General features: G+C 35.2%; 1 protein-coding gene across 10 annotated transcripts in view; it reads right to left on the reverse strand.

Annotated features, from left to right (window-relative positions):
- The window catches only part of LARP4 (La ribonucleoprotein 4), a 67,373-nt gene that overhangs the window by 26,450 nt on the left and 26,169 nt on the right, over positions 1-14,754 (reverse strand). For all 10 annotated transcript variants that reach the window (XM_058742811.1, XM_058742812.1, XM_058742810.1 and 7 more), the window contains 4 exons: positions 11,928-12,064; positions 9,298-9,401; positions 5,780-5,890; positions 4,849-4,902 (listed from right to left, as the gene is read on the reverse strand). In XM_058742811.1, the coding sequence (XP_058598794.1) occupies positions 4,849-4,902; positions 5,780-5,890; positions 9,298-9,401; positions 11,928-12,064 (406 nt within the window). The remainder of the gene's footprint in view (positions 1-4,848; positions 4,903-5,779; positions 5,891-9,297; positions 9,402-11,927; positions 12,065-14,754) is intronic.

Consider the following 14,754-nt stretch of genomic DNA (forward strand, 5'->3'; position numbering starts at 1 on the left):
TCTGTCCTCCAAAAATACAGGGTGTTATTGTGGTTCGGTAGATCCCTGAGAATTCAGTGCTGATGCCTGCCTTAGTTTCATTCCTCTCTGCAGCAGCAGATTCCCTTGGCAATATCTATCAGAATACTTCAGTAATACCAGGAATGGGAGGATCATATTTCAGTGTTAATATTGTAGAATACTCAGAATATCTAGTTCTCAAAAAAGAATTAAAAAACAAAAACACAGGAAACCTACGGTCCATTCACAGGAAGAAAAAAAGAATTCGATAGAAACCATCCTAAGGAAGCCCAGACATTGGAATTACTGGCCAAAGATGCTAAATCAACTTACCTTTTTTTAAAAAATATTTTTCTATTTATTTTTTATATTTTTAATATTTATTGTTGAGAGAGGGAGAGAGCAAGCGAGCGAGCGAGCGCTGGGGAGAGCAGAGAGAAAGGGAGACACAGAGTCTGAAGCAGGCTCCAGGCTCTGAGCTGTCCATACAGAGCCCGACACAGGGCTCGAACTCATGAACCATGAGAATGATGACCTGAGTGGAAGTTGGACGCTTAACTGACTTGACCACCCAGGCACTCCAAATCAACTATCTTAAAAGTGTTCAATGAGCTAATGGAAACCATGGACAAACCTAAGAGTATCAGGAAAAAGATGTTATGAACAAAACAATTTGAAGGAAATCAGCAGGCCTATCCTACAAGAAATGCTAATGGGAGTTATTCAGGGTGAGATAAAGATATTAGAGAGTAACTCAAAGCTATAAGAAGAAATAAAGAACACTGGTAAGGATAATTACACAGGTAAATACAAAAGAAAATATTATTATACTTTTGGTATATAATTCCTCTTTTTTATCAGATTTAAAAGAAAACGAATACAACAGAGTTAATATACAGCAGAATATTTGTACACTACTGAAACCAAGTTTTTATTATTCAAATGAGGTGGTTATAAATTTAATTTTAACCTCTAAGAAAACCATGGATCAGGTCATGATCTCACAGCTCGTGAGTTTGAACCCCGCGTCAGGCTCTGTGCTGACAGCGCGGAGCCTGGAGCCTGCTTCAGATTCTTTATGCCTCCCTCTTTCTCTGCCCCAACCCACTTGCATTCTGTCTCTCTCAAAAATAAATAAACATTAAAAAAAATTATAAAAAACATTATACTAAGGGAAATAAGCCAAATACAGAGACTGATATTGCATGATTCCACTTATATGCTATATCTAAAATAGGAATCATAAAGACAGAGACTAGACGAAAGGTTACTAAAGGGTAGAAGAATGGGCAGTTATTGTTTCATAGAGTTTATGTTTGGAATGATGCAGAAGTTCTAGATAAATACTGGTGATGGTTGCACAGCAATGTGAATGTATTAAATGCCACTAAGTTGTGTGCTTAAAAATGGTAAATTATATATATGTATATTCCACACACAAAAAAAGAAACTTCCAAACAAAGCTTAAGAAATAATGTTCATTACAACATTATTTGTAAACAAGAGAAACAAGTTAATGCCTGTCCACGGAGAAAAATGGATAGGATAATTAAATTGTGATATACATGAACAATACTGGATGCATACTTGAAACAACAGTGAATGAAAAGATCTTAAAGATCTATTAAGTGAAAAGAGCAGCTGAGTGTCTACTGTACATTCTTATTCACGTAAAGAAAGAAAGAGGGCGCCTGGGTGGCTCAGTAGGTTAAGTGGCAGACTTCAGCTCAGGTCATGATCTCATGGTTTGTGGGTTCGAGCCCCACGTCAGGCTCTGTGCTGACAGCTCAGAACCTGGAGCCTGCTTCAGATTCTGTGTCTCCCTCTCTCTCTGCCCTTCCCCTGCTTGCACTCTCTCTCTCTCTCTCTCTCTAAAATAAACATTTAAAAAAAAAAAAAAAGAAAGAAAATTCCTAGATGGACACAGAAAAAAACTCTTATCACCTCTGGGGGAAACAACTAGAAGAATCTGGTAAAGAGAATTTGAATTAATTAATTAATCATTAATTATTTAATATTGTTTGACTTTCTTATGCAAGTATTTTTACTCTTTAAATTCTGCAAAAAACATATATAAAAGGAACATATAAACATATATTCCATATGACATTCTATAATATATATATATATATATATATATAAATAAAAAATCTTTATGAAACCCAGATAAAACTTAATATTCTCAGTCTTAAAGTCAATTAAAACAGGATGAAACACTGCCTCCTAATGAAATTATCAAAGGTGGACATTCTTCCCTTAATCCCTTTGTCCTCCAAGATCACTGCTTATGAATCACAGGATTTCCAAAATGAAAACCATGTACACTTCAAAGAAACAAACCAGGACCTTAGAGGTAACTTGACATGCCTAAGATCAAAGAGTATGTGGCTGAAAGCAGCATCAAGGGTTGGAATATAGGATTTCTGGTTCCTGCACCTGTCTTTCTGGGTGCCAGGACATTTGGTTTTAATGAATGCTACAAAAATTAATGTGAATCTCCTAGCAAGAACTAGGCTACATGCTATGTGATGACTAAAGGAACTATAGACAAAACCCAAAACAGCTGATAAATATTACTACTTATATATAATTTTAACACTATATCTAAGATCTCAGAAAATGTAATCAGCTGTAAGAAACGGGAGGTATAGAGGTGCCTGGGTGGCTCAGTCAGTTAGGCATCCGACTGATGCTCAGGTCATGATCTCACGGTTCGGGAGTTTGAACCCCATGTCGGGCTCTGTGCGGACAGCTCAGAGCCTGGAGCCTACTTCGGATTGTTTGTCTCCCTCTCTCTCTGCCCCTGCCCTGCTCGTGCTCTATCTCTGTCACTCAACAATAAATAAATGTTAAATAAATAAATAAATAAGAAAGAAATGAGAGGTATAAGGAATAATCAAAATAGTGATTATTTGTAGATGATATCCTCTCTCAGACACATAATCTCCATTAGATATGATAAAGGAATTCAGCAAGGTTCCTGCAGACAGTAACATTTAAAAAAAATTTTTTTTAAGTTTACTTTGAGAGAGAGCGAGCAAGTGAGCATGCAAGGCTGAGCAGGGAAGGGGCAGAGAGAGAGAGGAAGAGACAGAATCCCAAGCAGGCTCCGTGCTATCAGTGCAGAGCTCAAACCCACCAACCTTTAGATCATGACCTGAGCTGAAATCAAAAGCTGGACGTTTAACTGACTAAGCCACTCAAGCGCTCCAGGCAGTAACATTTAAAAAAAAGTCACTAAGATACCATGGAGAGGGGAAAGCAACAAAAATTACTTTAAGGAAGTAATTACAAAATACAATAGACCTGAGTTAACAGAAAAACATATCATAATAATGTTACCACAATATTGAATACTGCAGGGTAAAACTGCCAACTGTTCCCAGTAAATGAAACACAATCCCATTAATTCCAATATAGTTTTTCTTTGGTTGGTTATTAGTATTAGTCAAACACTCTAAAATTCATATGGAAAACTAAGGGTTTAAGAGTAACCAAGACAATCTTAAAAAAAAAAGAGTAAGGGAGGCTTTGCATAAGGGCATAAGGATATTCTAAAACTATAGTAATTAAAACAGTAATGTTGGTTCAATAAAGAAAAGACTAATAGACAATGTAAAGCAGAGCTGACAGATTCAACATTACACACAAGTTGTGGAAGGAAAAGACCACTGAACAAATGTATGTTGAGACAACTGCCTTTCCATACATGGAAAAAAATTAAATTCCTATTGTATCCTGTACATCAAATTAATTCCAGATGTATTAAAGACCTAAATCTGACATATAAAACTTTAAAGCTATTAGAAGACCTAGAAGAGTATCTCTATAGCCTCAAGTAGGAAAGGGAGATAACAGGGAGAAGCAGAGGAAACAGAATGACAAATAGCAGACATCTTCATCTCTAATATGGAAAAGTAGTAATACTAGCTACCACACACCAATAATGAGATTTAAATAAGTCCTTAGAACAGTGCCTGACATATAATCTCTTAATAAATGTAAGCCTCCTCTCATCCTGGTTCTTCTACTTACCAGGTGCGTGAAACTGGGTAGGTAACTTCTCACACCTCACTTTTCCTTCCCATAAAATGGAGAAAACAAGAGTACCTGCCTCATTAAGTTCTCGTAAGAATTAAATGACTCTATACAAATAAAGTGCTTAGAACAGAAACTGATACACAGTAAGAGCTCACAAAGAGTTAAAGACAATGTACTGCAATAACAAATAATAGTAAGAATATTACATAGGGAATGAGTACCATCTCAAAGTAAAGGCATGCTTAGGATTCTGTTTTAGATGGTAGCTATAGTAGCAACTGGAGAATGGAAAAGTAGGGGGAAAGCTGAAGGCATAACATTTAAAAGGCTAAACAATGTTTCAAGCCTAAACAATGGCAGTAATGATTGAAAGAAGTTTTGAAGGTAGATTTCATGGGAGCTGAGAAAAGATTAGACCTGTAAAGACAGTGGACAAGTGCCATCAATGACAGATCCCAAGGACAAATGTTAATGTGGTGATGCAGTTACTTTTGAGATGAGGATGACAGTATTGAAAATGTTTTCCATCTTTACTAAAAAATCATTCCTGCTTCTCATTTTGAGAGTTGAGATGATCTGCCACGTTAGCAATCGGCATCTAACTAAAACTTCATGCTGTCTGAAGTTACATCTTTGGAAAGAATTGCCATCCTATCAACTAATTTTCTAGCACATCATATGAGACAGAAATTTCTTTAAAATCATTACGGGTTTAATAAAACATCCATCTGTGTTTTTTAAATTCTCAGACAAGCAACAAAACCTTTTTGGCTTTACACAAGCCTCTATTTACAAAATGTTTCTTACCATGATTGGCTTGCCCTGAAATGTTTTAACTTCTTCTCTTAAGTATTTAAAAGCCTGTTAACAAAGCAGAAAGGAACTTTCATTAGTATTCAGACATTTTCTTAAAGCCATCTTTATTCTATCAAAAGTATGGTACTAGCAACTATCTCCAAAATAAACAATAAAAAATTCTAAAGTCAATTTCATTATCCAGGTGATAAGGAATGAAAAAAATAATTAACACCTCAGCTAACATTCACATTTACTGTAGATTGGCTACTATGGATTACTACAAAAAAAAAAAAAAGCACAACGTTCAAAATAGATCCAAAATACCACCACATACCCATTTAAAAATGGTTCAGACAGCTTTACAAGATGAAGAATTTAAAAAAAAGAAAAAGTCAGTGGGGCGTCTGGCTGGCTCAGTTGGTGGTGCATGCAACTCTTGATCTAACATGAGCTGGAACCCCAAGCTGGGTGTAGTGTTTACTTAAAACTCAATCAATCAATCAGTGAGTGGTTTTAAAATGCTATCAGATATATTTTTGGTTTTTTGTTTCAGTGGAATAGTACTTCCCTTTAAGTTGGACACGACAAGTAAGAGCAGTATCATTAATGTCAAAATTTCAAGAATCATAATGGAAGTTGCAGATTTACTGGCCTAGTATGTACACACTGGAACTACTGAGTACATGGTTCCCAATCCCCATGTTAATTTTAAAATTGTGTGTTAATCTTTTTGATAGGAAACAAACTGCTCTTAAATTGAAAAAGCTTTAGGAAAATGATCAAAAAGGAAACCAATTAATAAGCACAACCACAAAGGTGAACAAGGTACTTAATATAGCCTTTACAAATATTACTGTGAGCACATATTTTCTCAATTAAAACATACTACTACTTCTTTTACCACCAGGACTTCAAATCAGAAGAAAAGTTTTCTTCTTACCTGTTGTGCATCGGTATCTGACTGGAAAGTGATATACCAGTTGCTATTGTGTGCAAACTCACAACTTATCACCTTGGGGCAGTTTTCATTTTTGAACAAGGCTTTAACTTCCTAAAAAAGAAAAACTTTAGTTAACTCTAAAAAGTATATCAACAACAGTCATTTTTTCCCCTTCATGTCTTCTGGTCCTTTCTGTTTCTTTTTATTAACTGTCATGCCTTCTGCCCATTCTTCTACTGAGAGTAGATTATCTTCTGACACAAAAATATGCATACTCAAAGCATACATCCTGTATATGATTTAGAGATAGAATCTTACCTTAAAATCAGCAAAACTGCCACAAAAAATTAAAAATATAGATACCCCACCCAGAAATTGCACTGTTTATCCAAAGGATATAAAAATGCTCATTCGAAGGAACACATGCACCTCAATGTTTACAGCGGCACTATCAACAATAGCCAAATTATGGAGAGAGCCCAAATGTCCACCCACTGACGAATGAATAAAGATGTGGTAAATATATATAATGGAATATTACTTGGTTACCAAAAAGAGTGAAATCTTGCCATATGCAACAACGTGGATGGAACTAGAATGTATTATGCTAGGTAAAGTCAGTCAGAGAAAGACAAGTATATGATTTCGTTTGTACGTGAAATTTAAGAAACAAAACAGATGAACATAGGAGGGGGGAAGAAAAAATAAGATAAAAACAGAGAAGGAGGCAAACTATAAGAGACTCTTAAATACAAAGAACTGGGGGTTGCTGGAGAGGTGTTGGGTGGGGGGATGGGCTAAACAGGGAATGGGCATTAAGGAGGGTACTTGTCGGGATGAGCACTGGGTGTTATATGTAAGTGATGAATCACTAAATTCTACTCAAACCATTGTTAGAGAATATGTTAACTAACCTGGATTTAAATTAAAAAATAAAAATAATCTAAGCAAAACAAGCAGTTTACTCTTAGTGGCAAGCTAAACTTTCCCTAACAGTAAAATCTCTCTAGACCTCCATTAAAAAACAAAAACAAAAAGTATATCCTCCATTAACATTTTCTAGGTGCTCAGTGTTTATTTTCATGCATTCTCAATTAAATCCAGATGCTCTATCTGTATCAGTCACAGACATGAACTCTGTGCAAAGATATCTTCACTTTTCCTTAACTGAATCTGAAATTTCAGTGACTGAAAACTAAAACAAATATATGGATTTCAAAAAAGATGATTACCAAAACTCAGAACTGTGTTAACAATTAACAGCTTGAAAGAAGTTTATAAAAAGAAAACAACTGGAAGTCAACATTAAGTAACTCTTGAGTTATAGAGGGAAAGGGAACATCTACTGAAATACCATGCTCAGTAAGACACAGATTTATCCTGAAAACAACCCTGTGTTAAAGATTTTTATCATCTCTATTGTACAGTTGAGGAAATGGTAGCTCAAACTGTTTAATCTACACACATTATCATAAAGAAGAATTCAATCCCAGATTTGCATGCTTCCAAACTCCATTTGGTCTAATAGCTACTGGAGTTCAAGGAGAAATTCAGTAGTAACCAATAACTCCCAAACAGAAAGAATCAGACACGTTAAAATGCCCTGCGAAATAACAAAATATCATGAGAAATCAATTTTTAAAAAGATAATTACTAAGCTGATGGGACAATAAACATAGTAACAGTGAACTCTAACCTGTCTCCTAACTCCCTCAAATTTTTACTACACTGAATTAAAAAAAAAAAAGTCTCTACTTATGATGAAATTTTCTTGCGCCAATACTACTCAAAAACAAGTAAGTGTGCAACCAACTGAGTTTTGTGACATTTGTGAAAGTGGTGAAATACTACCAAGTTCAGTTAGTAAAATTCTCATCCAGTCCATAATTTACATTTTTGTAAAACTGCCTATGGAACTATTAGACTGCCACCCAATGATGTCTATCTTCAAAATTCATAATATCCAAATATTTCTAATCCCCTTCAATGCATAAAAAATTGATTCGTTTATTTAAATATCAATAAAATTTCTTTATTTCCAACCTTTATTATTCTTTAGGAAGAGTTAAGTTCATAGATTTACTTTCCCAAGTATAAAAACAGCAGTCTGGGTCACAAGTAGCAAAAAAAAAAAAAAAAAAAAAAAATTTTGTTCTACCTGACAGGAACCTTTAAGGTCACCACCCCAAATCCCTCATTTTAATCTGAATTTTCATGATTATTGACCAGGCTGACTTTCTCTATTTTAGTCATCTTCACTTCCTTTACTTTCTTTTTTTTTAATGAATAGTATGTCACTGCCTTTTTCCTTTTACTATTTTTTGTATGTGTGATTTACGTATTCAGAATATAAATTACAGTAAGTATAAAAAATGATAATAATGGCTAATCTTAGATTTGTTGTGCATGCCAAGTACTGCTCTGAGCTCTCTATATACTAACCCAATTCTCACAACAATCCAAGGTCATAGAGTTAGCAAGTAAAAAGCTGAAATATATATATAGAGCCTGTACTCTAGAGCCAAGCTGCCTCAAATCCAGGCAGCTTGGCTCTAGAGTACAGGCTCATATATTCTACATTGTTTCTAAATAATGCAAATATTCTTCCCATTCTGCAATTTTCCTTTCAATTTGTTATTTTTGACATATAGTTCATTCTTTTAAATAGAAGTTCTATCTAGTGACAGTTTCTTTTCTAATTTCACTGTTTCTAAATTTAGGAAGTCTTCATTCTGGACAGTTAATAGTGAATGACTCTGGGCAAAAAGATTACTAATATGCGAAATTTGTTAGGTGACAAGAATCTAAAACTGTTTTAAATGGCCAGTAAATACCACATAACAGTTACTAATTAATTCTCCCCATCTCTAACTTATTAACTTGGCAATTTAGTGTGTAGCTCTGTGGTTTAGTGGTTTTGAAACAGGGGCTCTGAAATCAGAGTGAGATCAAATCAGACACGGTCATTTAAAGAGCCCACATGTCCTTAGGCAACTTATTTCACCATACTAAGGCTCAGTTACTTTATCTATAAAACAGAGATAACAAAACCTTAGGCTTTAAGTAACCATAAAGTACACTGCACAGCACGTGGTAAAACCTAATTATTAAATAAATGTTATTATACATACATTACTATTTTATTAAAGGGTCTATTTCTGGATATACTGTTTCATTCAAAACTTCTTTTATTATTGTACCTATTTTATTATTATACTACACCATCTTTACAGTTACAACTTTGTTTTATGTTTGTTAGCTACTCTGATTAGTCTTGACTCCTATTTTTCTTCTTCATTCCTAAATTTATTCTTTCAGATGAATCAAGTTCCCAAAAGAGCCTATTTATATTTTAACTTTGAAAATACACCATTCTTCCAGTGTTTCAGAATTTACAAAACAAAAATTTAACGTATACACAGTGATTGATATGAGGCCAATGACTTATACTTTGCTTGTTTACCTCCTCCACTTTAAACAGTTAAAGAACACTTAGCTTTAACAATGCTTAATAATACCTCTATAGGTGTTGTTTCAGGAATCTCTCTAAGAATCACAATACAACGCTTATGACTTGGTCTCACTTTCTCGCCCTTCTCATCAACTTGTACCATGGGAGAAGCTGCAATTTAAAAAAATATTTCATTCAAAAATGACAAGAAGAGATATTAAGAATGTCATTAAAAACTATTTATTTCTATTTCCAAGTGAATAAATTAGCAGAGGTTAAGAAATTATGTTGTAGAACCAAAGATTACAGTTAACAAAGATTACAAAAAACACTGTCAAGTGTTATTCTTTCAACAAATACAGAGTACTTACTTTGTGTCTTGGCACTGCATTGGGGTTGAAAAACTTTCAGGAGCATACAATACATATCTACACGGTAATTACCCTGTGTACAGTTACCAAATTCTGTATTTCTGGAGATAATGAAATCAGTGTATTTGCATTCCACTCTTGTAATCAGATTATAGTACTGCATTCTGATGTGAAGAAATTCTTCTTAAAATCTAAGAAGCACTTAAACCAAGAATTATACTCAAATAATTGTAACTTTTCCTTGATGTTAACATATTTATTCTTACATACTATTACAGACACTTAGAAGCCATCTCTTAGATGTTGATTTTGAGGAAATATTTAATGAAGATAATACCACATAGCCCAAACTTTTATTTGTAGTCTCTTCAGAGAGATAATATGCCATATTTCTCTGAACAGGTAAGCAGTCAGTATAAAACAGAACAGGGAAGAAGTGTTGGGTGGAAGTACTAGGTTCCCTTAGAGGTGGAGGATTCTGCTGGTCTCTCAGCTGACTTTCTTCGGATGAGAAGACTGGCTCATCTTAAGAAACCATCGCACAAACCAATCAGAGATTTCATAATGTATTTAGCCCTCTGAGAATGGAAATCCTCTATTCCGATATAAGTCTACTATTGGACTTGGTATATTTAACTTTTAAACACTTTTAACAATATATTTCATATAAAAGTGAAGACCTGCCTTTATTCAGGCAAGCAGTTAAAACTTTGGTAAGAGAGGTTACCAAGAAATACTGATAGAAGACACAAACACTATTAAAAATGCTTATAACCTGGGGCGCCTGTGTGGCTCAGTTGGTTAGGCGACTGACTTCGGCTCAGGTCATGATCTCACAGTTTATGAGTTCAAGCCCCGTGTCAAGCTCTGTATTGACAGCTCAGAGCCTGGAGACTGCTTCAGATTCTGTGTCTCCCCCTCTCTCTACCCCTCCCCTGCTCATGCTCTGTGTCTCTCAATAATAAATAAATGTTAAAAAAAAATTAAAAATAAATAAAAATAAAAATGCTTAGAACCTGAAATTCTTTATTAAACTTTAGAGTACTATTTATCAAACTATAATTTTTAGTTTAGTTTAGCAATTCTTTTAACAGCCTGTGAAATCAATTTAGAAAAAAAAAGGGGGTTAACTACAAGCATTTAGTATTAATCTGCATAATTAACATTTCAGTTGCGTATGGGTACGTGGTGTGTGTACTGGGCTCTAATGTAAAATGTACTACTTGGGTTCAAAAGTTTGAAACAGATTGTTTAGAAGGTGTGACAATGATACAAATAACTTTCTGATAGCCCAGAAAAGTGAGATATAATTGCTTACATAGAAAACCTTGGATTGCAAGTAACTTGTTCTGCAAGTGTTCCACAAGGCGAGTAAACATTTCTAATAAATTTTAACTTGATAAACAAGCGACGCCTTGCAATACAAGTAGTACGTGACACCAAATGTCACATGATCACAACTGAGGCAATAGTTCTTGAAATTCGCTTTTATATACAAGTGCTTTGGATTACAAACATGGTTCTGGAATGAATTATGCTCGCAAACCAACGTGTAAGTGGGTATTAAGACAAACAACCAAGGTATAGAAATGATATAGAAGCTAAATACCAAGTCAGTAAAAATAAATTATTGGAACAGAATAACAAAAAATAAGGAGTTAACAATTCCCTGCCTGATGAGCAGAGCTTACTGTATGGAATTGTCAAATCATGATGCTGTATACCTGAAACTAATATAACATTGTATGTCAATTACAATTAAAAAAAATAAAAATAAATGGCAAATGGGCGCCTCGGTGGCTCAGTCGGTTAAGTGTCCAAATCTTGGTTTTGGCTCAGGTCATGATCTCACAGTTTGAGTTTGAGGGGCATCTGGGTGGCTCATTTGGCTAAGGGTCCGACTTTGGCTCAGGTCATGATCTCGTGGTTTGTGGGTTTAAGCCACATATCAGGCTCTGTGCAGACAGCTCAGAGCCTGGAGCCTGCTTCAGATTCTGTGTCTCCCTCTCTCTCAGCCCCTCCCCACTCTCTCACTTTCTGTCAAAAAAATAAAATAAAAAACGTTAGAAAAAAAAAGAATAGTTCATGAATTTGAGCCCCATGTCGGCCTCTGCACTGACGGTGTGGAGCCTGCTTGGGATTCTTTGTCTCCCTCTCTCTGTGCCTTTCCCCGGCTTATACACTTTTTATCTCAAAAATAAACAAACATTAAAATAAAGTAAATAAATGGTAAACACAAAACCAAAAAACCCTGCATAACCAGAAATCAAAAGAATATTCAGCCTTTTGACTTTAAAAATTAAGCTAAAAGGTATGATTTACATACATCTCAACACTTCAAGAATTAGATCAGGGTCTGTGGTCAGCTTTTTTATTTCTTCCATGTTGGCAACTGTCCAAATTGGGATGAACTGATCACTGTCCATTTGAGATATCAGGTAAAGATCCTTTGATAAATTTTCTCTGAAAGAAATAAACAGAAGAGTCCTATAAAACAATTCTTAAAAGGCACCTGAAGAGGTGCCTTATTCATTTTTGTCACTTAGTCTAGGAAAACAAAATCATGCCATCAGAAACAATACAGTGAACTATAAAAACACATAATATACAACAGGATACTCTAACAACTTCCAGAAAGTTTCTGAATCCCCAAATACATCAGCCAATAGTTCTGAAAAAGTTTTGAACTTTATAGAATTATATTGACATGGAAAGAGGCTTAATATTAAATTGAAAAGTATATTACAAAATATTACATACAGTGTAGTTCCATCTTATAAACACTTTATCACTGATGTTAGAATATTCATATGAGAAAAATTATAGCTTTAACCATGGGTTGGACTGTAAAGGATTTAAAATTTCTAAATGTTCCCATTTTTTATGTTTGATTTTTTAATTTAAATTTCAGTAATAAATTTAAAACTAAAACATTTAAAAGATTCTTTAAAATACATTTAAAAAGATATAAACACTCCTAACTTAGACATAAAACCTTATGTAACAAAATGAAGTAAAATCAAACTCATGCTGTCTTCTTCACATCAGATCTTTGAAGTAGTTTGGTTATAAATAGATAGAAGTCTCTACTTAAAAGCCACCTTTTCTCAATGACCCTATTTAAAACAGAAATCATCCAAGCACCCGATTCCCCTTCCCTTACTTACAGTGCTCTAATTTTCTTCCATAGCACTTATCACTTAACATACTTCTAAGCTGTTTATTTATTATGGTTTATTATGTTTGTCTCCTCCAGCCAGAATACAGGTTCCATGAAGGATCTCTGTCATTCAAAATGTTTTGTTTTTTTTTTGTTTGTTTTTTTAAAAAAATTTTTTTTTTTAACGTTTATTTATTTTTGAGACAGAGAGAGACAGAGCATGAACGGGGGAGGGTCAGAGAGAGGGAGACACAGAATCCGAAACAGGCTCCAGGCTCTGAGCTGTCAGCACAGAGCCCGACGCGGGGCTCGAACTCACGGACCGTGAGATCATGACCTGAGCCGAAGTCAGCTGCTTAACCGACTGAGCCACCCAGGCGCCCCTGTTTTTTTTTTTTAAAGATTTTATTTTTAAGCAACCTCTACACCCAATACAGGGCTAGAACTCACAACCCAAGGTCAAGAGTCACATGTCTACTGATCACCAGCCAGGTGCTCCCAAAATGTATTTCAATGCTCTACTGCCTGGCAAAGAGTAGGATCAAACGCCTTTATCTTCAAGTTTTATTAAAATAAAGTAGTAATTACTACTACTGGTTAACAGGTTATTTGGGGGGCAAAAAAGAATAGAGAAGATATCAGTAAAGGTTAAACTCACTTTAGCATAAAAGGAGAAACACAGTAATAGCACCTTCATCAAGATATTCTTTAAGAACTTAAAAATAAGACAACTATAAACAGAATAGCTATACAACTAAGGCGTTGTATCCTAAATCAATTCTGAACTTCAGCATGTCTGTTCTTAATAAATCTTGTGTCAAACTCTTAAAGAAACTCTATCTTGTCAAAAGTCAAATTAATAGATATAAATCCCATATATGATTTGACTACTCATGAGTAGTAATACCCAATATGTATTAATAACAATTCTGCTGAGCTACAAATGTCAATCGCACAGCTGGTTTGAATGGTATCAGAGTTCTGAGTAGGACGTGGTAGATCATGCCAAGCCAGAGCTCCTACTGCAACAACTAAAAAAGACTAGCTAAATTATAAAACCATGCTTTTGGAGATAAGAGAGAGAAGCTACAATGACAAAATGATATTCCAGAAAGATGTTCTTTCGTTCCTGAGTGAATTTGCAGATCTGGGACCAGGGGGAAACCAGCAGAGCTTTAGGCAGTTGCACAGGACTGGCACTATGAATTGGAAACTAAAGGAGCTCCTAACATGCAGCAGATTTCCCTCCATATGATGTTTCCGAGTTCTAAGGAGGAAGATGGGAGACTGGGAGCCCGGCTGAAAAGGCACTGTAATATCTCTGTGGTTTTGTGCAAGTTCCAGTGGAAGGAGGAACTTGCATCAAACAAGACAGGTCTCCCCCATAAGACATTTGCCAGGTTTGGAAGCTTACAGGATAAGAGACTAAAGAGCTAATCTCAAACCTCTCAAGAACAGACTGAATCTTCCTTGGTGTTTTAGGACTGAAGGTAACAGGAAAAGGACAACTTCTGAATCAAAAGGCTGAAAAGGTCATGCCTAAGGAACAGAGATAAATCAGAGGTAGACGGAGTCTAATTAAAGCGGCTGAGAGACACCTGGGTGTCGGCTGGACATCTGACTCTTGATTTCAGCTCAGATCAAGATCTCATGGTCGTCGAGATGGAGCCCCACAGTGCACTCTGTGCTGACAAGGTGGAGCCTGCTTGGGATTCTCTGCCCCTCTCTCTGTCCCTCTTCTGCTTGTGCAATACATTAAAAAAAAAAAAAAAAAAAAAAAAAGTGGCTGCTCAGCACTAACCTAGCTCAACTCCTGACTGGATTGAAGCTATCAATCTGCTTCTGCCTACCTGAAGAAAAACTCAAGTCTTGTCTAGAGGGGAAAATTACGTGACTTACAACTCCTAGCTTTTTTAATATGTCCAGTATATAATCAAAATTCATAAGACATGCAAAAAGGCAGGGAATTATGACAGGGAAGCATGAGAAAAAC

This window comes from Neofelis nebulosa, chromosome 8, assembly GCF_028018385.1.
Source record: "Neofelis nebulosa isolate mNeoNeb1 chromosome 8, mNeoNeb1.pri, whole genome shotgun sequence".
Lineage (NCBI taxonomy): Eukaryota > Metazoa > Chordata > Mammalia > Carnivora > Felidae > Neofelis > Neofelis nebulosa.